The 21,841-nt window shown below is 37.3% G+C and overlaps 1 protein-coding gene and 1 pseudogene across 3 annotated transcripts; one reads left to right on the forward strand and one right to left on the reverse strand.

Moving 5' to 3' along the window:
* The first annotated feature begins 771 nt into the window (after positions 1 to 771).
* On the forward strand, positions 772 to 21,228 carry CCDC110 (coiled-coil domain containing 110). 3 transcript variants are annotated; one of them, XM_039241204.1, is made up of 7 exons: positions 772 to 851; positions 1,185 to 1,286; positions 16,301 to 16,356; positions 16,630 to 16,695; positions 17,890 to 18,000; positions 18,730 to 20,845; positions 21,165 to 21,228. In XM_039241204.1, exons 1-7 carry the CDS (start codon positions 842 to 844, stop codon positions 21,212 to 21,214), a joined length of 2,511 nt encoding a protein of 836 aa, XP_039097135.1. In that variant the 5' UTR covers positions 772 to 841; the 3' UTR covers positions 21,215 to 21,228. The 3 variants fall into 3 exon arrangements, with proteins under 3 accessions (XP_039097135.1, XP_039097136.1, XP_039097138.1); XM_039241205.1 differs by lacking the exon at positions 17,890 to 18,000; XM_039241207.1 differs by lacking the exons at positions 772 to 851; positions 1,185 to 1,286; positions 16,301 to 16,356 and adding an exon at positions 16,427 to 16,506.
* On the reverse strand, positions 4,828 to 5,294 carry LOC120237788 (annotated as a pseudogene).
* Positions 21,229 to 21,841: the final 613 nt, after the last annotated feature.

Here is a 21,841-nt window from a genome sequence, read left to right on the forward strand (position 1 = left end):
CAATTACTTTATACTCTATCTGTAATGGTTGCCATTGCAAAGTAAGTAATATATATTCATTTAAAACTTCTACTTAAAGAGCGCCATTTTCTGTTCTGCATGAAGTATTGACTGCAGCCACACCAACCAGTCCTTGGATGAATGAGCTCCAGCTTCCAACACAACATCCATCTTTTGCAAATGGCTTGCCCAGGTGCACAGGAAATTAGCATGCTTTGACATATGGAGATCAGTGTCTCCGCATCAGCGTTGATGCGTACACTTTCATACATCTCATTGTTATTTTAAGATTATTACTGGAAATAGAGGCCTTCTTTTAATCACAGCAGACATAAGTCCTTTTCACAATATTGGTTTTGGATCGATCAAATCTCCAAACACTGAAACTACTCTGGCGGATGGGTTGAAAAAACGAGGAATGAAGGAAAATAAACAATGAAACGGAGATACAAAAAACAGAGCAAGTTCCTAGGTGTTTGCCTGTCTCCAAGCACTCTCCTTTGTCCACACAACTTGGGTCCAACAGGTGCTGTCTGCAGTCAGGCTATGATCAAGATCAAGTTCTGGTCAGCGGAGAAGACCGCGGGAGAAAAAAGCCCCACTGAGACTGGCCCGGGCCTGAGTGCACAGCAAACCGCAGCTGTCCTTGGCGCGGTGCTGGCGGGAAGAGCATCACTGCTCCAGTACTCCGAATGGGTCCCAGCTCGCACCTCCGCCCCCCACCCCCACCCACGCGCGTGCCCCACAGCTTGGTTACCAGGCAACGGGCTGCCCCTGCACGAAGCTACTGGGGCAGAATGCATGGGGGAAGGCAGTTGGGGGGAGAGCTTGAGCAGCAGAAATGAGTCCGGGTAAGAGCTGGGCTCCCCTTGAGGAGGGGCCATGGGAAGTGGGTGGGCAGTGGGGGGTGCCCTGACCGCTTCACCTCCAAGGCCGGTCCCGGAGCGTCCTCTTCCTGACTAGCCACACACCCCGCTCTCCCCCGGGGACAGAGACGAAAGCACCGCCTGCACCCCCAAACCCAGCCTTTGCTTTCAGCTGCTGCGCCACCGCCGAGTCCCGCCGCGCTGCGTGGCCCCAGTGCGCCCTCCCGTGGTCTCTTAGGGCATCCGCGTCCCGAGTCGCATGCTTCGCCTCCCTTCTCCCAAAGAAACTAAAAGCCACCTATTATGGTTCTGTTACAGAGAAGCATCCGGAGGAAGATGAAGTTGAGTGCGTTCTCCTCTCAGCGTCCAAGATCCTAAATTCCTCTGACGGGGTAAAGGAAAGTGGTGGCAGTGAAACAGGTGAAATCTCCAAGGCCAACGAGTTATTAGAGAACATTATTAGAGAACATCCACTGGCAGTGACGTTTCTGCCTCTTACTATATATAGGCAAAGGGTATCATTGCCTAAATCCACTGGCCCAAAAGGTGCACTTCCAGATCATAGGTACTTCCAGTAACGATTATTATGGTACTAGCTAACACAGCACACTTACTTTGCGCACTTAAGTATATTCATTTAATCATCACAACAACCCTATGAAGTAAGTACTATCATTACCCGCATTTTACAAGTGAGGAAACTGAGGCACAGAGATTAACTAACTCCCCAAGGTCACACGGCAGCAAATGAAAAAGCCAGTAAGTATTCAGCAGGATGGCTCCAGAGTCCAGGCCTTAACCGCCATGCTATACACTATACTGCTTCTCTAAATATTAAACAAGAATGATATTTTGGACAGATGCTAAACATATATATACTTTAACAAAAGGAGCTACTTTTTACTGTAAATTTGTGTGGACCACCGGATATGGTATAGGGAGGATATATGAAATAACCAAAGAGCTATAATTCAAGCTCTACATAAACCATGAATAAGATGTAAATACCCAACTAGGGGTACCATACTGAGAATACCAAAGTTGTTCTCACTTCCTTGAGAGAAGCACCGGTAGCCTACACCCCTCTTGGAGGAGGCTGGTGGTCAGTGTGACATGCCACGGAAGGGGCAGAGCGCTCTGAGTAGAGCCAGTATCTAGAATGATGAACCAAGTTAGGACCCTCGCTTGCCCAAAACCCACACGTGGCATAGGGGTAATCTGGACACAGAAGCACTGAGAGAAGTGACCTCAGGTCAGGACAGGATTTCTAAATCTTCATAAATCCAGGACCATTCCAAACGTCTTGTCAAGGTCCCTGAACGGAAAGCTAGAGCAGCCACACGTCTCCAGACCAAAGACAGCTGGATGCGCAGGGACCACGAGTGTAAGCAACATCTCGATGGAGGCCAGCAGGACAGTGCACTGACCTGCGAGCTCTCCACTCTTCTGTGCCCCACCATCCGTGAGGATACTCAGGCATCCCTGTGCAGCCAGGAAACCTGAGCAGGGAGAAAGTCTTCACAGAGAGCTTAGAGGTTTAGTCGGCTCAATATTTACCTCAAAGAGAGCACTTAAGGTGAGAAGAAATTGAGGTAATCTAACGCGTGTCGTCTAACATGAGTGAGATTTGGAACTGTGGGGAAAGATGCCAGCATAATAGAAAATGAAGTTACTTGCAAAACAGCACATATGCTTACTTAAGAGATATAGTGTATCTTGCGAAAGCATAGGGGCTGTAAGTGCAGGGTCTAGCAAGGGCAAGTCTTCAATAACATAGATCCTAACTCAAGGGCTGCATTGGATGGCAAAATTAGGAGGTATGACTTTGTTCCCTCCCTTTTTCTGTTCTATCTACACCTTATTGTCACCATGTAACCCATTCTCTGAGTACTAACCTACAGAATATTAACCCTACTTGCATAAATAATACTGAGTTACAAGAAGCTAGGTAGTATTTCGCAGGTCTCTTTAACAGAGTAAGTGGTTATGCTGTGTAACCTTTGATTTATTGGAATGGATATATGAAGGATACACTTTAAACTTCAAGGTATCCAGTGTGGATTTTTTTTAGCACCCCCGTTCCACCCAAGTCTTCATTCATCTATCTATTCATTTATCCATCTAACAAATATTTTTAAGCAAGTGCTGTCCTAGGTGCTGAGGATCCAACAGTGAACAAAATACGCAAAATCCCTGCTCACATGAAGCTTACTTTCTGCTGGGAGGAACAAAGGAGACTGTGTGTAAGATGGGAGTAAATCCCATGGAAAAAAGTAAGGCACAGAGGGAGCGGGGGAGTATACGGAGTGTCAGAGGTGAGTGAGGAGTGTGCATTTTAAATAGGGTGGTAGGAGATCTCACTTGGCAGATTACATTGAGCAAAGACCTGAAGGAGATAAAGAAGTAATCAATGCAGATTTCTAGGGAAAGATCATTCAAGGTAGAGAGAACTGCAACTGTGCAGGCCCTGAGGTAGAAAGATGCCTTGCATGTCTGAGGAACAGCTGTTGTTAACCGGAGCAGAATGAAAAGGGGGGTGGGGGCAGAGAGGGATCAGAAAGGAAACTGAGGAGAAGGGTACTGTGGTTCCACACATAAGGATCTGGGGTATTATTCTGCACAAAATGGGAAACATTAAAAAAGCCTGGAGTAGCCATTCCTCCCCTCCATTGCAATTGGAAAATTTAAATTTATTGGATAGTTGTCATGTTGTTAATAACTTTGTAGTAGTGACTAGAGTAAATATTTCTTGAGCATTTAGTATATGCCATGCCCTCTGCAAAGGGCTTTACCTACAAACTAGATGCTAACTAGAGTTAATCCCTCATAGCAAGTGTGTGGCAAAGCCAGGACTCAAGCACAGGCAACCTAACTGTAGCTCCCATGGCAGTGCCTCCTGCAGACGGTGTCACACCTCATTAAGGTTTTGTAAAATAGTTGCTTCTGGGAATGAACTTGAATTGTCATAACAAAACCCATATTTGAACTTGAGAATTACAAAGCTTTGACTACAGAGTACCTAACATCCTATATTACAGCATTACTATGCTGCATTTTAAAAAGCTCATTTGTTCTCCTTGGTCTGTTAACTACACATATGCACTTAATACAAGAATATCTCAGAGATATTGTGGGCTTGGTTCTAGGCCATTGCAATAAAGAGAATATCACAATAAAGTGAGATAAAAAAATTAAAAAAATAAAGTGAGTATAATGATTTTTTTGGTTTCCCAGTGCTTATAAAAGTTATATTTATATTACTGTAGTCTTAATTGTGCACTAGCATTATGTCTAAAACATACCCTAATTTAAACATACTTTTAAAACAATATACATACCCTAATTTAAAAATACTTCATTGGGGTACCTGGGTAGCTTAGCTGGCTTGGTGTCCCACTCTTGATTTTGGCTCAGTTCATGATCCCAGGGTTGTGGGATCGAGCCCTGTGTTGGGCTTCTGCACTGAGCATGGAACCTGCTTAGGATTCTCAATCTCTCTCTCTCTCTCTCTCTCTCTCTCTCCTTCTGCCTCTTTCTACTGCTTATCCTCTCTCTCTCAAATAATAATATATATATTTAAAATATTTTATTGCTAAAAATGCTAGCAACATCTGAGCTTTCAGCAAGTTATAGTCACTGAATACAGATCACCATAACAAATATACTAATAGCAAAGATTTTTAAAATACAGAGAGAATTACCAAGTTGACACAGAGAAACAAAGTAAGTGATGCTGTTGGACAATGACACCAACAGACTTACTCGACAGAGTTGTCACAAACCTTTGTGAAGCACAATAAATCGAGGTGTGCCTGTATGTTGAATATGACATAATCCTCTGTAGGCTTCAGAATAAATTCCCCGTGTCTCTAATTACCTCAAAAGTCATATCACTGATAACTATCTTGTTTTTCACATTTTGTTGTTGTTGTTATTCATGTCTTTTATTGGCCCATATACATTACTTGTCTTTGGGTTTGTTGAAGCAATTAATCAGACAACATTAGCCACAGTAATGTCTGTCAAAGTGGCTAACCATAAAAACTCCAGCACCACATTCATCTGAAGGGCACTCCCAAAGAGGGTGACTGATTTTGCCCTTCTCATCCACCTTATACTATTTGAGGATTGCCAGTTTAACCTTCTTTCTCTTATTCTTATTCTTCTTGGGAGCGGTGTAAGACTCTTTCCTTTCCTTAGCACCACCAAGAGGTCTCAACACAGATGAAGAATGGACTCCTTTTGAATATTGTAATCAGACAAAGTACATCCATCTTCCAGTTGCTTGCCAGCAAAGGTCAATCTCTGCTGATCAGGAGGAATTCCCTCCTTATCCTGAATCTTGGCCTTCACATTTTCTATTGTATCCAAGGGTTCGACCTCAAGAGTGATGGTCTTCCCTGTAAGGGTTTTCAAAAATATTTGCATCTCGGTGGTCGTTCCACCACAGATGGCAGATCGGAAAGGAAAGCTCTATGCCGGCCCACAGGGTTTTCTTGTTTTTCATGTCTGACATTAAATATGAAACAGCTAGAAAATGTAATTCAATTTAATATGAATAATATTTCTTGCATTCCCAATAGAGCATAAGCTTCTTCAGGGTTGGGACCATATCTTCCACTCAGTCTACATACCTCTCAATATTGCATGCTTAACAAGGACTTAATAAATGATGACCTGTCACTGTGTTTCCTCTACTGTGTTTCTTTGGTAATTTCCCTCCCAAGTCTAGAATCACATAATTCTATTGCTGAATGCTAAGATTAGTTTTCCTTTGGAAATAAGTAGCAACCAAAGTCTCTGAAACTTATTAAGGGAAACAAAAACTTATTTTAATAGTCTTTAAAAATTGATAGGGGCATGTGGGTGGCCCAGTCAGTTAAGTCTTCAACTTTGGCTTAGGTCATGATCTCACAGTCCATGAGTTTGAGCCCCACATAGGGCTCTGTGCTGACGGATTACAGCATGTAGCCTCTTACAGATTCTGTGTTTCCCTCTTGTTGCCCCTGCCCTGCTCACACTGTCTCCTTCTCTCAAAAATAAACATTTAAAGTAAATAAAATTTGATAAATCCACCTGACTATTCTCTGTCTTCACTGAATCATCTGAATATTGGAGGAGAAAATCACTCACTTCTTAGTCATAACATGGATCTCAGCACTGTTTGGAAAACTTTATTTCCCCAGCAAATGTTTTTTCAAACCTTCTCCAAGATAACTATTTCACTCTTATTGTTTCCTTAACCCCCAAACCTCTCACCACTACATCTCAACTCATTAACGTAATCTCACACTACATGAAAATAGAAGCAATCAGACCCAAACTTCCTTCTTTCCTGCTCAAACTTAAAATTTGCTAACCTGCCTGCTTCTGTACCCATATTATCTGCTGTCCATCATTTTTTTCAAGTTTTTATTTAAATTCCAATTAACATACAGTGTAGTATTAGTTTTCAGCTGTACAATATGGTTATTCAACACTTCCATACATCACCCAGTGCTCATCATAAGTGCACACCTTAATCTCTATCACCTATTTAATCCATACCCCGCCCCTCTCCCTTTTGGTAACCATAAGTTTGTTCTCGACAGTTAAGAGTCTGTTTCTGTGTAAACTGGTACAGCCCCTCTGGAAAACAGTGTGGAGGTTCCTCAGGAAACTAACAATAGAACTCCCCTAGGACCCAGCAATAGCACTGCTAGGAATTTACCCACGGGATACAGAAATGCTGATGCATAGGAGCACATGGACCCCAATGTTCATAGCAGCACTCTCCACAATAGCTAAAACATGGAAAGAGCCTAAGTGTCCATCAGCGGATGAATGGATCAAGAAGATGTGGTTTATCTATACCATGGAATACTCCATGGCAATGAGAAACAATGAAATCTGGCCATGTGTAGCAACATGGATGGACCTTGAGGGTGTTATGCTGAGCGAAATAAGTCAGGCAGAGAAGGACAAATATCATATGTTTGCACGTATAGGAGGATTAGGAGGAACTTGATGGAGGAACAAGGGGGAGAAGAAGGGGGCAAATGGTGGGGGAAAGGGAGAGAGGCAAACCATGAGAGACTCTTGAATGCTGACAAAAATTGAGGACTGATGGATGTGGGGAGGAGGGGGGGATAGGCATGGAGGAGGACACTTGTGGGGATGAGCACTGAGTGTTATGTGGAAACTAATTTGACAATAAACTATTTGTAAAAAAAAAAAAAAAAGAGTCTGTTTCTGTATTTGCCTCCCTGTCTTTATTTTTTCCTCTTTGCTCCTTTGTTTTGTTTCTTAAGTTCCACACATGAATGACATCATATGGTATTGGTCTTTCTTTGACTTATTTCACTTAGCACAATACTTTCTGGCTCCATCCATGTCCTGGAAAATGGCAATGTTTCATTCTTTTTTACGGCTAATATTCCATTATATTTGTATATACCACTTTTTTTTTTATCTATTCATCAATCAATGGACACCTGGGCTGCTTCCATAATGTGGTTATCATAGATAATGCTGCTATAAACATCAGGGGACATGTACCCCCTTTGAATTAGTATTTCTGTATTCTACGTAAATACCTAGCAATGTGATTGCTGGATATTGGGTAGACCTATTTTTAACCTTTTGAGGAAACTCCATACTGTTTTCCAGAGTGGCTGCACCAGTTTCCATTACCACCAACAGTGCAAGACTGTTTCCTTTTCTCCACATCCTCGATAACACCTGTTGTTTCTTGTGTTGTTGATTTTGGCCATTCTAACAGGTATGAGGTGATATCTCATTGTAGTTTTGATTTGCATTTCCCTGATGAAAAGTGATGTGGAGCATCTTTTCATGTTTTTATTGGCCATCTGGATGTCTTTGAGAAAATATCTATTCATGTTAACTGACCATTTTTAATTGGATTACTCAATTTTTGGGTGTTGAATTTTATAAGTTTGTTATATATTTTGGATACTAGCTCTTTATCAGATATGTCATTTATAAATATCTTTTCCCATTCTGTAGGTTGCCTTTTAGTTTTGTTAATGGTTTCCTTTGTTGTGCAGAAGCTTTTAGTTTTGATGTAGTCCCAATAGTTTATTTTTTATTTTGTTTCTCTTGCCTCAGGCAACATATCTAGAAAGAAGGTGCTATGGCTGATGTCAAAGAAGTTACTGGCTATGTTCTCTTCTAGGATTTTTATGGTTTCAGGTCTCACATGTAGATCATTAATCCATTTTAAATTTATTTTTTGTATGGTGTAAGAAAGTGGTCCAGTTTCATTCTTCTGCATGTTGCTGTCCAGTTTTCCCAACACCATTTGTTGAAGAGACTATCCTTCCCATTGGCTATTCTTTCCTACTCTGTCAAACATTAACTGACCATATAATTGTGGGTTTACTTCTGGATTTTCTATTCTGTTCTATTGATCTCTGTGTCTATTTTTGTGTCAGCACTATACTGTTTGGATTAGTACAGTTTTATAATATAGCTCAAAGTCAGGAATTGTAATGCCTCCAGCTTTGCTTTTCTATTTCAAGGTTGCTTTGGCTATATAGGGTAGTTTGTGGTTCCACACAAATTTTAAGATTATTTATTCTAGTTCTGTGAAAAATGCTTTTGGTATTTTAATAGGGATTGCATTAAATGTGTAAATTGACTTCGGTAATATAGACATTTTAACAGTATGTGTTCTTCCAATCCATGAGCATGGATGTCTTTCTATGTATTTGTGTCATCTTCAATGTCTTTCATCAGTGTGGTGTAGTTTTCAGAGTACAGGTCTCTGACTTTAGTTAGGTTTATTCCTAGGATCTTATTATTTTTGGTGCAATTGTAAATGAGATTAATTCCTTAATTTCTCTTTCTGCTGCTTATTATTAGTGTCTATAAATGCAACAGATGTCTGTACACTGATTATATATCCTGTGACTCTACTGAATTCATTTATCAGTTCTAGCAGTTTTTTGGTGGATTCATTCAGGTTTTCTACATGTAGTACCATGTCATCTGCAAATACTGAAAGTTTCACTTCTTCCTTGCCCATCTGGATGCCTTTTCTTTTTGTTGTCTGATTGCTGTGATGGATTTCCATTACTATGTTAAATAAAAATGGTGAGAGTGGACCTCCTTGTCTTGTTTCTGACCATAAAGGAAAAGCTCTCAGTTTTTTCCCCATTTAGGATGCTATTTGCTGTGGGTTTTTCATACACGGACTTTATTATGTTGAGATGCGTTCCTACTTTGTTGAGAGTTTTTGCCATGATTGGCTGTTGTAGTTTGTCTGCAACTATTGAGATAATCATATGGTTCTTATCTTTTCTTTTATTAATGTGATGTATCAGATTGATTTGTGAATAGTATGCCACCTTGCAACCCAGGAAAAAATTCCACATGGTTGTGATGAATGATGTTTTTAACGTATTGTCATATTTGGTTTGCTAATATTTTGTTGAGAATTTTTGCATCTATGTTCATCAAGGGTATTGGCCTGTAGTTCTCTTTTTCCTGTGGTCTTTATCTGGTTTTGATATCAGGATAATTCCGGCTTCATAAAATAAATCTGGAAGTTTTCCTTCCTTTTCTATTTAGAATAGCTTGAGAAGCATAGATATTAACTCTTCTTTAAATGTTTGGTGGAATTCACCTGTGAAGCCATCTGGTCCTAGATTTTTTGGTCTGTTGGGAGTTTTTTGATTACTGATTCCATTTCTTTGCTGGTTATTAGTTCATGTTTTCTATTTCTTCCTGTTTCAGTTTTGGTACTTTATGTCTCTAGAAATTTATCCATTTTTTCTAGGTTGTCCAATTTGTTGGCATATAGTTTTTTATAATATTCTCTTGTAATTGTATTTCTGTGGTGTTGGTTGCCATTTCTCCTCTCTTATTTGTGATTTTATTCATTTGGGTCCTTTCTCTTTTCTTTTTGATAAGTCTTGCTAGAGGTGTATCAACTTTGTTAAGTTTTTTAAAGAACCAGCTTCCGGTTTTATTGATCTGTTCTATTTTTTTAAATTTTAGTTTCTGTATCATTTATTTCTGCTCTAATCTATATTATTTCCTTCTTTTTACTGGCTTTAGGCTTTGTTTGATACTCTTTTTCTAGCTCCTTTAGGTGTTAAGGTTAGGTTGTTTATTTGAGATTTTTCTTCTTGAAATAAGCCAGAATTACTATAAACTTCTCACTTAGAACTGCTTTTGCTGCATCTCAAAGGTTTTTGGCTATTGTGTTTCATTTTCATTTGTTTCCATGTATTTTTTAAATTTCTTCTTTGATTTCCTGGCTACTCATTCACTGTTTAGTAGTATGTTGAACCTCCATGTATTTGTAGTCTCTCCAAATTTTTTCTTGTGGTTGACTTCTAGTTTCATAGCACTGCGATCAGAAAAGGTGCATGGTATCATTTCAAGCTTTTTGTATCTGTTAAGACTTGTTTTGTGACCTAATGTGTGATCTATTCCAGAGAATGTTCCCTGTGCACTTGAAAAGAATGTGTATTCTACTGTTTTAGGATGGAATATTCTGAATATATCTGTTAAGTCCATCTGGTCCAGTGTTCCTTGTTGATTTTTTGTTTAGATGATCTCTTCATTAATATAAATAGGGTATAAAGTCTTCTACTATTATTATTATCAATTAGTTGATTAGCTCCTTTATATTTGTTATTGTTTTTGTTGTTCTGTTGTACTGTTTATTGTTGTTTGTTTTGTTATGTTGTACATATTTGGGTGCTTTCATGTTGCATGCATAAATATTTACAGTGATTATATCTTCCTGTTGGATTGTCCACTTCATTATTATATAGTGCCCTTCTTTGTATCTTATTATAGTTTTTGTTTGAGTCTAGTTTGTATAAAGTATAACTTATTGCTACTCCAGCTTTCTTTTGACATCCACGAAAATGACATAAATATTTCTCCATTCCCTCACATTCAGTCTGTAGGTGTTCTTAGGTCTAAAATGAGTCTCTTGCAGGCAGCATATAAATGAGTCTTGTATTTCTATCCATTGTGACACGCTGTGTCTTTTGATTGGAGCCTTTAGTCCATTTACACTTAAAGCAATTATTGACAGATATGTTTATACTGCCATTTTATTACTTGTTTTGTGGTTGTTTCTGGAAACTTTCTTAATCCTTTCTTGTCTTTCTTTCATAGTTTGGTTTTTTTAGTGATATCTTTAGATTTCTTTCTTTTTATTCTTTGCATATTTATTAGTGCTTGTTGATATATAGTTACCATTAGGCTTATATATAACCTTTTCTGCAAATAGCAGTCTATATTAAGTTGATAGTCATTCAAGTTTGAACCCATTCTTTTCTCCTCTCCTCCCCACATTTTAGGTATACATTATTATATTTTTATATCCTTTTGTGTGAGTTCCTTGACTGATTTTTACAGAAATATTCATTTTTACCACTTTTCTGTTTCCTACCTTTATACTGTCACTTTTGGTCTCTCCTTTACTCAAAGTCCCCTTTAATATTTCTTGCAGGGATGATTTAGGGGTCATGAATTCCTTTTAGTTTTTGTTTGTCTGGGGAACTCTATCTCTCCTTCTATTCTGGGTGATAGCTTTCCTGGATAGAGTATTTTGGCTGCAGAATTTTTCCCATTTAGCACTTTGAATATATTATGCCACTCTCTTCTTGCTTGCAAAGTTGAAAAATCTCTCTTTAGCCTTATGGGTTTTACCTTGTAAGTTAAGGACTACTTTTGTCTTGCTGCTTTTAAGATTTTTCATTTATCACTGTATTTTGAAAATTTAATTACAATATGTCTTGGCCTGCTTTTGTTGATTCTGATAGGAGTTATCTGTGCCTCCTGAATCTGGATATCACTTCCTTCCCCAAATTGGCTAGTATTTCTTCAAATACATGTTCTGTCCTCTTTGCTTGCTCTTCTGGGACTCCTATAATATGAATGTCATTACATTTGATGGAGTCACTGGGTTCCCTAAGTCTACTCTCATTTTGCACAATTCTTTTTTCTCTTTTGTTCAGCTTGATTACTTTCCATTACTCTGTTCTAAGTCATTAATTCATTCCTCTACTTCTTTCAGCCTGCTGTTCATTGCATCAAAAGAGTTTTTAATCTTGTTTATTGCACTCTTCGTCTCTGATTCTTTTTTAACTCTTTTGTGGTAAGCCTCTTATTGATGTCTTCTATTCTTCTCTCAAGCTCAGTGAGTACCCTCATGATCATTGCTTTAAATTCCCCATCAGGCATGTTACTTATATTTGTTTCACTTAGACCTCTGGCTTGACCTTATCTTGTTCTTTCATTTGGGATAAATCCTCCATCTTTGCATTTTATCTAAGACTCTTACCTTCTTCTCTGTGTTAGAAAAACCAGTTATGTCTCCTGCTCCTGAAAGTAATGGTCTTAAGAAGAAGAGGTCATGTAGTGCCCGAGGCCTGGAACTTCAGAGAGTGTCTCTGGTGTCTCCTGCATGCACTCTGCTCATGTTCTGGCTTCTCTGTCCTTCAGGCCAGTCATCTGCAGAGGCTCTCCTTGTGCGCTGTGGGCAGTGTTTGGTCCCTGGCCTGAATGTGGTGAGCTTTAGCTCACAGGTGTGCTATGGTATGCTTGTGAAATGAGATTTGTCACCACTTCTACCAGAACTGAGACCCTGCAAAACTCTCCGGTGGAGAGACATGGTGTGCACAGGGTTTTGTGCTGATCTTCCAGGGGAAGGGCCTGCAGCACTGGGACTGAGGCAAGCATGTTTGAGGATCTAAGTTCCACTGAAGTGCAGGGAGGGTGGTACTTCGTGTGAGCAAGTTAGGCAGCTAGTGTCTATACTGCACTGCTTCTTGCAGGTCATTCTGTGTTTATGTTGAAGGGTAGGAGGGGGTAGATATGGCACTGGCCAGCTCCTTTCTTCCTGAAGAGGTGTCTGTGAATGCTGCCCCTCAGGTATGTTCTCTGAGAAAAGCAAATAGCTCCACTGTGTGCCCTACATGCTCTTCAGATTGCTATTTCTACCTTGTCCCCCGGTTGTTTGCCTGCCTGCTCTGTAGCTGCAGCACAGTGCTCTCTGGGCTCTATCCCAGCCAAGTCTGGAGACCTTTACAACTCCAGGCTTTAAACCCAGTGACTGCAAGAACTCATGGAATTCAGCCCCTCTTAATTTCTAAAACATTAGCTTTGAGGAAACATTCTCCTTGTGAATTCCCGTGTTCCTCTCCCTCCCTTCTTACCAACCATGTCTCCTTCCCTTGCACAGCAGCCATGATCTGTTTCTTCCCTAAACCACATTTCCACACTTCCTATCATCATTAATGTGGCCTCTTCTCTCCTTTTAGTTAAGGAGTTTTTTTTCTGTCCGTCTTCAAGTTGATTTCTGGGATCTTTAGGCTGATTTGATAATCACCTAGTTGTATTTGTGGGACAAGGTAAGCTTAGGTCCTCCTACTCTAGCACCATCTTCCTGCTCCTGTTCTTGCTGTTCCCAGTTTCAATGGAAGAATTGTCCCTGCTCAATCAAAGCTCATTTCCTCTTTATCAAACTCTCCTGGAGTTCTCAAGTACTTAGTTTCTACAGTTAGTCTCCTCATTCTCCAGAGTTATTCTTCTCCCTTTCTATTATATGATTCCAGCAGCAAGCAGGCTTGTTAAAATCTCCGATGATTAAAAAATTTTTCTTGACCTTCACATCACTTCTAATATGCATGCGCCCTATACCACTAGGCACTCTCTTTCTTTCCACAGTAAAATTCAAAAACAGTTGCCTATACCCAATTCCCACAAACTTTCAGATCCCATTCTCTCTAGCCACTTCATTTGGGCGTTTGGGCCTATCACTGCACAGAAACTGCCCCTATCTAGGCTAGTAGTAATATCATATTTTCCAGAGACAGGAATATCCCACCGCCTGCTGATGTCCACTTTGATGTCTAATGGAAAACTTAACTTTAACATATCTAAAAAGCTTCCCTGAAAAATCTTCCTACTCCATTCTTTTCCATTTTAGTAAATAACACCGTCATTCATCATCCATCTGCTCTCACCAAAAACCGAGGAGTTCCTTCCTCTCTTCTGGCTGCATTTAATCCCCCAGCAATGCTGCTGGCTTTATCCCCAGAATCTATTCTAAATAGGTTGAAGGAATGTATAGTCTTATGTGGCAGTCCTGGTTCCAGGACTCATACTGAATTGAGAGAGTAATCGCAATCAAGAAAAGATTTCCTTAGGGTAAGAGGATATATTTCCTCTAGATTTCTAACCAGTCTCAGAGAATAACAACAACAAAACAGCAGAGATCACATCCTCCAACAGAGGCTTCACACAGCTCCAAACCATCTCTCTTACCCCAGACCTCCTCATCTAATTTTTAGGCTACAGAAAATGGATAGGAAAACATACTGGCCCTGAAACTGTATCTCAGAGGGACAGACCAATGGACTTTAGGAAAGATGTCAAGAGAAACCATCTACATTATGTCAAAGGAGACAGAAATTCTCAGCAGAGTTGCTCAGGTTGCACTAAGCCACATAAAAAGAAGCATCATGGTAACTACAATCATATGGTCAAAAAAGGAGGAAGAGATGGAGGGAAGCAAATATATGTAAAACCAGTATATAAATCCCATGTTCTTTCGTTAAAATCTCATACTTGCTCTATCCCTTTAGTATGTCTTTACATGTCTTTTGACCCAGTATTTCTTACTTGGTTTTAGTAAAAGAAATCCTGTACTTTGCTTTAAATTTACAAGTCCTCCTAACTGAGACAAAAGAAATCTATGCAGAAAAGGGAGGCTGGTCTTGCTGATGCAGAAAGGAGATGGACAAGAGAATTCTGGACAGTGAATCCATCAAGAATAAAGTTGAAGGCTGAACATATTTACAATAATAATGTCCTATCTTTGTGTTTAAATAGCTCTGTGGGAATTAAACTCACATAATAAAATGTGAAACATCATAAAATATCACAGTGTGAAAATAATATAATGAAAAGTAGGGAGAAAATGTGAGAGCAAGCATAATGCTAATTTTCTCATCATTTACTTCCTTTCTTAACAGGGAGTAAATCAATACTGAATACAATGGAAATGCAGGTTATTAAAAAAAATAATTCCAATCTCTTGGTCCTTCTCATAATATATTTACATTAGCTCAGAGGGATCTTATAGGAAATAATCTTGCATGTGTGAAAAAAATTTGAATACTAGTGATAACTTCGACTATTTGCAGTTTATTAAAATAAACATAAATGTAATATTGTTTCTCAAAAGTAACATGTATAATATGATTCCACTCTTCTAAAATCATTTTTTTTTCCTGCATATATGCATAGAGAGCTGACTGAAGGGAGAGTACCTAAATTCATAATGGTTAATTCTGGGTAATGGGATTCTAGGTAATATATGCTTTTTGATTTGCATTTTTATCTATTTGAATTCATTACAAGTTGTCCTCGAGTCTGAAAAAAAATTGGGATGCCTTGCTGCATTAGTCCACACCTCATTTGAGTTTTTGCTTTTCTTCAATCTCTCTAAGATGAACATTTCAGACTACCGTTTTATTCCTAGTAAGATGCAAATATCCAGATGGACTCGCGTCCTTACCTGCCTTCTAACAAAGGTGGGAGTCTTTAATTGGCCAAACGGCTCTAGGCTCTGAACCAGAGCCAGTCTCTCAGTGATGAGGGCCAGATGGCAGATAAGAGAGGTGCCTACACTTTGCAACCAGCTCCTATATCATCTGGTAGACTGTCATTCCAAAGGAGAGATGTGCTGACCTCTTTTAACACTTTCTCTTAGGGCAGAAATTGTCAGCCTAGAGGAGCATTCTATCATAACTCTTATTTCATTTGGGATATTGAATGTTTTTAAAAGTCTTTTAATAAAAATTTACAAAGCAAGCGAAAAGCCTATTTCGATAAAGAGGGATGTATGTCAGGAAATCTGCAAACAGTTTATAGTCTCTCTGGTTACAGATATATAATATATTTTCTAGGAAGGTATACATAGAACTATTTAGAACTTTGCTTAAAAGCATGACAAAAATTATGCTCTATTAATCCAATTTGTTTTCCATGGTAAGCAGGAAAAATATCACATGGCCATTTCATAGACAGAGACCTACATAGCACTTTGTCAAAGAGCTCCCATAACAGGATCATTAGTTTTGGTGTGTTTTTTTTAATGCAGTTTATATTGCAGAAATAAAGATATTTGTGTTTTTGAGAGTTCCAAGTTTGGCATTACACATTAATGGCCTATTAAAAAAGAAAACCACTATTACAACCTCAAGAAGGTATTTTGAGTCAAGTAAAAATTATTTGACTTCATTATGTGACTAATATTGGGTTCTTCCCAAGATGAACATCAAACCTCTCTTTATTTCTGTCTCACTACCCAAGAAAGTCAGGACACTTTGTATTGCAGTTATTTAAAAAAAAAAAAAAAACTTAAGAATTAGATCACACGGTTTCTCAATTTTGCTTTTTAGAATATGGCTGCATATCAGAATCAGAAAATCAAATCCAACCACAATCAGCATTGAAAGTAAGTTCATTTTCATTTCATCTTATTTTCTCCAAATACTTGTGTAAAAGCTGATCTTTTTCAGAATAAATACTTCCTAAATGCACATGGGTCTTCCACAAAAAAACTTCATGAAAATGGACTGGAGAATTAGCAAGAATGACTAAGAATGTGAGTCCTCTGACCCTCATGTCATCCTTTCTGGCAATAGGCAACTTTGGGGGATAGATATGAAAAGAAATAATAACAATTTCAAAATTGATCAATTTAATACCATGTTTAATTTTGTTATAGGCCCTTCAGCATCAACTGGAATCATTTCAGGCTCTCCGAATACAGACTTTGCAGAATGTTACCATGGTATGTTTCTTTTAATCTCTATATGGGAAATAGCTAAACTTAAGATACTACCCCACATTTCTAAGCTAATGATCATTAGCCAACTGATTAGTTTATGTTAGAATATAATAGAATAAGGTCACAATATATTCTAGGCTCAAAATTTGGTTGGAGGAAATTCTGTTAGAGTTAAATTTGGGTATTAGCCAAAAAGAAATGGCACTCACTGATATTTTAAAAACATATATTTAAAGTGCTACCCATATATAGTCTACAAATAGGAACTCTCATTATAAGTAATACGGGAACTCTAACTCAAGCTGACTTAGGGAAAAAGCTGAATATTAGTGCACATAACTGAAAACCTAGGAACAGTTCACCTGAGGATGGCTTACTCCACATTAGGAACAATTCTCACTCCTTATTTTGGTTCTGTTTTCCACTGTAATGGATTTTCAGACTCCATGTGGCAGCAAAAGGGCTGCAAGAAGCTCTAGGCTTTGATCCTTACAGAGTCCAGTGAGAGAAGAGATGTACTTTTCTCCTTTAACAGTTTATCCTGAGGTTCTTGGCCTGATTCTGACCGCCCCAGATTGGGTCACATGGAATGCTGGAGCCAATCACTGTTCAAAGGGAGGCAGTGTTCTGACTAGTTAGCTCTCAGTCACATGCAGCTGGAAGTGGGCTCACCAAAGGCATGTGGACTTCATCCAGAACAAGGAAGGGATAGTATGTACAGAAGGATGGGGTATGGATATTGGTGGTGCTTAACAGAACACATATTCACTGAAGACCTCATATAAACTTCATCCTAATATTCTTGTACTAAAAGCAACTACAAGGAAATGGAAAGAGAAGATAAACTCCTCCTGAGTGACAGAATAGATTCTATTCTGATGACAGAGATCAAAAGTCTCTGTGTTATTCAACAACGTAAAAAATCAAGCATCCAAAATTACTTGAATATAGTTCATAAAATTTTATTGCTTTACTAAATTAAGTTTTTCTGATTTTATTATCATATAATAAAGGCATAATTTTCTTTAAAATTCCTTTAATAATAGAGATTATAATAATTTATTTCATATTCTATATGATGGAAAAGAATTTTTATATGCATGAAATTTAAAGGTATCATAATATCTATTATTCCTATATATTCATAAGTTTATAATCTGAAATAAAATTCTAACATTATCCATTTATCTGTTAAAGGTACAGTCTGAAATTAGTGAAATCTTGAACAAAAGTATTATTGAAGTAGAAAACCCACAGTTTAACTCGGAAAAAAATCTAGTATTCGGAACATGCCTTGAAAAAACTTTGGTATGTTATTCTGCACAAAACTATTTCTATATTTAGGTACTTCAAAAATGTTACTACAACCAGTTTATCTTCACCTTGACATTCTTGCCTTCTTCGTGGGGCAAATGGACTGTCAGAGGAATACCTAAATGATCCCCAAGTAAATTGAAATACAAGGCAGGATTTTTTTGTCCTGTCTATCCACTTGGGAATTTTTTCTGTTTTTAGGATTGACCTAGTCCTGAGATGAATTCCCTAGAAACAGGTTGGATCCAGAGTCATTCTGTCTATGCTGATTAGAACTCGCATTTCTAGAATAATCACAACCCTAGAATCACCCAAAATAGGAATGCAAAAGTTGACCAACAGCCCAGAAGCATAAATATTCATTTCCCTGAAACTACCTACTGCATTTGACCTGTTGTTTCCACCTTCCCCGCGATCTACGGTGGTCACTTGAGGGATTCTAAATTTCTATTTCTGAAATTAAGGGGTTGACCCATGTATGTCACCCTGTGAGGAAATAAGTGCCATTTCCAAGCAAATTGTGATGACCAGAGTTAGAGACTTCAAAGTTACTGTTAGATTTTTCTGGAGAAAATTAATCATATTTGTTAGGCTTCTTTGCTGTAGAAATGGATAAAATGTTTATTTTGGTTATAAAAGCAAATCCTCTACAAAATATTTTCTTGATATTTTGTCACATGGCAAATGATTGTACATTTATAGTGTGCTTTTTATTGTCACTAGCCTATAAAGAATCAAGAAGAAATCTTTTCTTCTGAGAAATTTCATCATTTTGAGGAGTCTAACACTATTCATTCAATGGAAGAAAAATTCAGCAGTGATAGTGTTAACAGTCTCCCTCAAGGTATAGATATGACATCCCAGATAAATTTCAAGGACCTATTAACTCTGAAAACTTTAACAGACAATTCACCTTCAAACATAATTATGAACCCTTCAGAAAATTCTGACATGTTGAAGAATTATAGTAATCTTTATAATTTTCTACCTAATGCACCTCAAAATGTGATGTCTCAAGTTGATACAGTAATTCTGGACAAATCCAAAATTACTGAGCCTTTTCTCAAGCATGGATTTTGTGAAAATTTAGATGATATCTGCCATTCTATCAAACAAATGAAGGAAGAGCTACAAAAGTCACATGATAGAGAACTGGCACTTACAAATGAACTTCAAACTTTAAAAACTGATAGAAATGTTCCAAGCAATGGTAAATATGACCTGTCTTCAATTCACAAAGAAAAATTTAACTTTATTAAGGAAGAAAATATAGAAACTAACTTAAATGAAGATATGAAATCAAAGAGAATTTCAGAGCTAGAGGCATTAGTAAACAAATTACTCCCACTCAGGGAAACAGTGTCAAAATTCCATCTGAATTTTTGCAGGAAGTGTAAAAAATTGTCTAAGAGTGAAATACACAGGGGAAAGAGAAATGAGAAAAATAGTAAAGAAATTCCTATCACTGGCAAGAATATTACAGATTTAAAATTTCATTCCAGAGCTCAAAGACATACACTGTCATTCTTTGACCCAACAAAATATGAAATGACAGACAAAGAAACACAACCATTAGTGATAAAACAAGGACCAATAATATGTGAAAATGAGAAAACATCCAAAGTCAATTCTGTTACTGAGCAGTGTGTTGCAAAAATTCAGTACTTACAGAATTATCTAAAAGAGTCTATGCAGATACAAAAAAAAGTAACAGAACTGGAGAATAAAAATCTAGCCCTCAAGACAAAAATAAAGCCTCTTGTCTTTACCACACAATCTCTAATACAGAAAATTGAAATATATGAAAAGCAACTTAAGAATTTGGTTGAAGAAAAGAACACTATTCAGTCCAAGTTAATTAAAAAAGAAGAAGATGGTAAAGAATGTCTTAAAGAATTGAAAAAAATAATTAATAAATATAATGTTCTCATAGGACAAAATAAAACTCTAGAGGAAAAAAACAATCAACTTTCTTTGGAGAAGCAACAAATGATAGAAACATTAGATCAACTAAAAAGTAAGGAACACAAAACTCAAAATGATATGGCCATTGTCAATAATGAAAACAATCGTATGAGTGTAGAAATGGAATCAATGAAAACAAATATTCTATTGATACAAGATGAAAAGGAAATGCTAGAGAAAAAGACATACCAGCTTCTAAAGGAAAGAAACTCATTTGAAAATGAACTGAAGGAAAACCAACTAGAAATAATGCAGCTAAAAGAGAAGGAAATATTGGCAAAAACAGAACAAGAGACACTTCTTCAAATAATAGAAACAGTTAAAAATGAAAAACTTAATCTTGAAACAACATTACAAGAATCTATTGCTGCTAGACAAATGATGGAAAGAGAAATTGAAAATATTCAAAAATACCAATCTACTGCAGAAGAGAATTTTCTGAAAGAAATTAAAAATGCAAAATCAGAAGCAAGTATCTATAAGAATAGTTTGTCAGAAATGGGCAATGAATGTGAAATGTTATCAAAAATGGTAATGGAAATTAAAACAGATAATCAGATTCTAAAAGAAGAACTAAAAAAACATAGTCAAGAAAATATAAAATTTGAAAATAGCATCAGTAGACTTGCAGAAGACAAAATACTTTTAGAAAACTATGTAAGAAGTATAGAAAATGAAAGGGATACCTTGGAATTTGAGATGCGGAATCTTCAAAGAGAATATTTAAATCTAAGTGAAAAAATCTGTAGTCAACAGAGTGACCTATCAAAAATGAGTTATATTTCAAGAAGAGAGAAATTCCATTTTGAAAACTATGATATTTGTGAAGACACCTCTGGTCCTAGGAGTAGGCCTTTGGCTCCTGATTTGAAAGGTATGTAATATTGTGGTGGATTAGTAGAGATATGTATAAAATTGTGTTCACCTATTAGGCAATAGCCAGAGTACAATAATAAGGAAACTTTTAAGATAAATCCAATTTAGTCTTATAAGACTTGTATCCAACTTATTATATAGTGGAATTATTTAGGAATTTTGATATTTTGATAAAAGTCATATTGTTATTTTATTTATATTATTTCTATACATTGTATATGCACAAAGCAACTTTGGCAGGGAGCAGCATTTTTTTGTTTGTTTTCTGAAATATACTTGGCACTCTCACCTTAAAAAATTCTTTTTTTTTTTTTCAGGAATTCCAAGTCAGCTGTATCAACTGCTTTCATCCAAGATATGTAAATAAATTTCTAAAATCAATGTTTCAAAATCCTTTGTCCAGTATTTTTTTCCACAAAATTATTATAAATTCACTTTTTATAGGTTTATAATTACCTTGTAATTGATTAGGGTAATTTTTAGTTAGAAACTGGAATTAGGTGCATATTTTTATATTGTCAAGAACTGTGAACAGCCTTGAGATTTTAGCTAATGTTAGTCTGACACAGATTCATGGGTTCTAGTGGAAGACATGAGAGTTTTGGGTCAGAGATAAAGAGAATTTGTTACAGAAATAGCAGTAGCCAGAACACCACTTTTGCATTGATTCTCCAAGCCCCAATTCCTATAGACAACATGAAAAGGGTCACACAGCAGAACAGGAGAGAACTCTGAACTTCAGGAATCCAAATCTTTTGTGAGTGCAATAAGCATGTCTGCCCTTTGCTCTTGATGGAAACATTACCTTTACTATACAAGAAAAATAGCATACCTGCCATTGCTCCAAAGGAGACACTATCTTTAGCTTCCAAGACTGATTGCTATAGAAATAAACTTGTTGAATTTTGTCAAATGCTTTTCTGCACTTACTAAAGTGATCATGTTTATTTTTTTTCCTCTCTTTAAGCTGTAAATATGGCAGTTATATCAGTTA

The sequence above is a fragment of the Hyaena hyaena genome, unplaced genomic scaffold, assembly GCF_003009895.1.
Source record: "Hyaena hyaena isolate Hyena2069 unplaced genomic scaffold, ASM300989v1 scaffold_190, whole genome shotgun sequence".
NCBI lineage: Eukaryota > Metazoa > Chordata > Mammalia > Carnivora > Hyaenidae > Hyaena > Hyaena hyaena.

Bases quoted from the DNA above. Each gene is read 5' to 3' on its own strand.
- CCDC110 (XM_039241204.1), top strand. The intron at 16,357-16,629 runs GTAAGTTCATTT...ATTTTGTTATAG, and splicing joins AACCACAATCAGCATTGAAA to GCCCTTCAGCATCAACTGGA. The intron at 18,001-18,729 runs GTATGTTATTCT...TATTGTCACTAG, and splicing joins CATGCCTTGAAAAAACTTTG to CCTATAAAGAATCAAGAAGA.